General features: G+C 34.6%; 1 protein-coding gene across 1 annotated transcript; it reads left to right on the top strand.

The window, feature by feature from the left end:
* The first annotated feature begins 588 nt into the window (after positions 1–588).
* LOC140021272 (large ribosomal subunit protein uL23-like) lies at positions 589–1,156 on the top strand. The gene has a single exon (XM_072072037.1). The coding sequence runs from the start codon at positions 680–682 to the stop codon at positions 1,139–1,141; it is 462 nt and encodes a 153-aa protein (XP_071928138.1). The 5' UTR covers positions 589–679; the 3' UTR covers positions 1,142–1,156.
* The last annotated feature ends 839 nt before the right edge of the window (positions 1,157–1,995 follow it).

Genomic DNA, 1,995 nt, shown 5'->3' with positions numbered 1-1,995 from the left:
AAAAAAATAAAAAGTCGTCACTGATAACTTTTATTGACAATTTTCTAGTTGTCACAGAGTCGTCACTGAAGGCCCGTCGGTAAAAGTATATAGTGACGACAATAAAAGTCGTCAGTGAATGGAACTGTTTTGTGACAACTGATGTCGTCAATAATTATTGTAATTTTAGTGATGACATAGTATCTTGTTAATGATGTACAAATAAATGTTGTCACTAAAAGTGATATGTAATTGTCATTGGTATAGACTAATTACTGACGACTTTTGTTGTCACTGAACACTTTTTAATTCTATGACCACAGATTGTTATTAATGGAAAATTCTGATTCAATGATAACTCTTTATCACCATGAAAATTGAAAATTTTCCTACAACAATTATATCTATAAATGGAAAAAAATGACAATGATTTATAATTAGCAAATGAATGCATCCATTGCATTATGAAATGTCAAAATATCATATAAGCATTCAAATATCATAATGAAGTTCAACAACACCCTATAGATAGTTTGATAAGTGGTATTTGGCCTAAATTTTACATATAACTCGAGGTAGCTTTACAAAACAAATCCAAGTCCCAAATTTCAACACAGAGCCGCTTCAACAACACTCAGCTCCTCCCCTCAACACTCGGCTCCTCCCCTCAGGTAAAAGATTTGTAAGGCAGTTTCCAACAATGGCTCCTAAAGCTGACACCACAAAAAAGCTTGATACAAAGGCTCAGGCAGCCAAGGTTGCCAAATTTGTCAAATCTGGGACAACTTTTAAGAAGAAAGCCAAGAAGATCCGGACCAAAGGTACATTCCATCGTCCTAAGACATTGAAAAAGGACGGGAACGCGAAGTACCCACGCATCAGTGCTCCTCCTAGGAATAAGTTGGACCATTATCAGATTCTCAAATATCCTTTGACTACTGAATCTGCCATGAAAAAGATTGAAGATAACAATACCATGGTATTCATAGTTTACATCCGTGTTGATAAGAAGAAAATCAAAGATGCAGTGAAGAAGATGTACGACATACAGACCAAGAAAGTGAACACTTTGATCAGGCCTGATGGAACAAAGAAAGCATATGTTCGGTTGACTCCAGACTGCGATGCTTTGGATGTGGCAAACAAGATTGGAATAATATAAACGAATTTAGTCATTGTTTTGTTCCGATCAAAGATACTGTCTTTTAAGTGTGACAATTTGCTAGGCTGTTTTGTCGTGAAAAAAAATACCAAATTTCAACACAAGGGGGAATTTTTAACATCAGACAAAATTTCACTAAACCTTGCCATTTCCCAATTTCACTATGTCTCTTGTAGTTCGGTTGCTTAGCTAAAATTTGCAATCCAATAAGAACCTCAATAATTAAAACTGGACATTCAAAATCAGCCCCAAAGAAAATCAAAATCAGCCCCAAACTAATGCACCAAATTAGCTCAAGAAATAAGTACTGCTATTAAACTTCAGCCTCAAAGGAATAATATAACAAGTTGATAAGGCAACAAGCAGTACTATAACAAGTACTGATATAAGTACTGCTATGAACAATATAACCAGTTGATAAGACGATAAGCACAACACTAAAGGAAAAAAGCAACTTCAGTTCACTTGCTTAGCTAAAACATTCAAATAAACTAAACTAAACTAAACCAAAACAATCCAAATTAATGCACCACAGAGGATACAAGGTGTCAAGTATGATAACCAAAGTAATGTCGATCATGATATAAGGTGTCAAGTAAGAGCAATTTGTACCAACATAACTAGAATGTTTCTTTACCATTTAAAAGCAAATAACAACTTTCTTGTTCTAGATCTCTAAAATTACTTTTGCTGTTTGTCATGGTGTATTAATTCCATAGAAAACTAGCACCCCTTAATATTGTATTCCAATCAAACTAGTGAGTTAGGCAAGTGGCGGGACATTGCAAAACATTCACAGTGAAATTTACTTCAAGAATGGCACCAAAAATGGGAACCATTCATGTGAAAAGAAA

Source organism: Coffea arabica, chromosome 1e, assembly GCF_036785885.1.
Source record: "Coffea arabica cultivar ET-39 chromosome 1e, Coffea Arabica ET-39 HiFi, whole genome shotgun sequence".
NCBI classification, from domain to species: Eukaryota; Viridiplantae; Streptophyta; class Magnoliopsida; order Gentianales; family Rubiaceae; genus Coffea; species Coffea arabica.
The sequence above is the reverse complement of the archived record's forward strand: the minus strand, read 5'-3'. Positions and strand labels throughout refer to the sequence as shown.

Coding starts and splice junctions, on each gene's coding strand:
- LOC140021272 (XM_072072037.1), top strand. CDS start 680: ATGGCTCCTAAAGCTGACACCACAAAAAAGCTTGATACAAAGGCTCAG.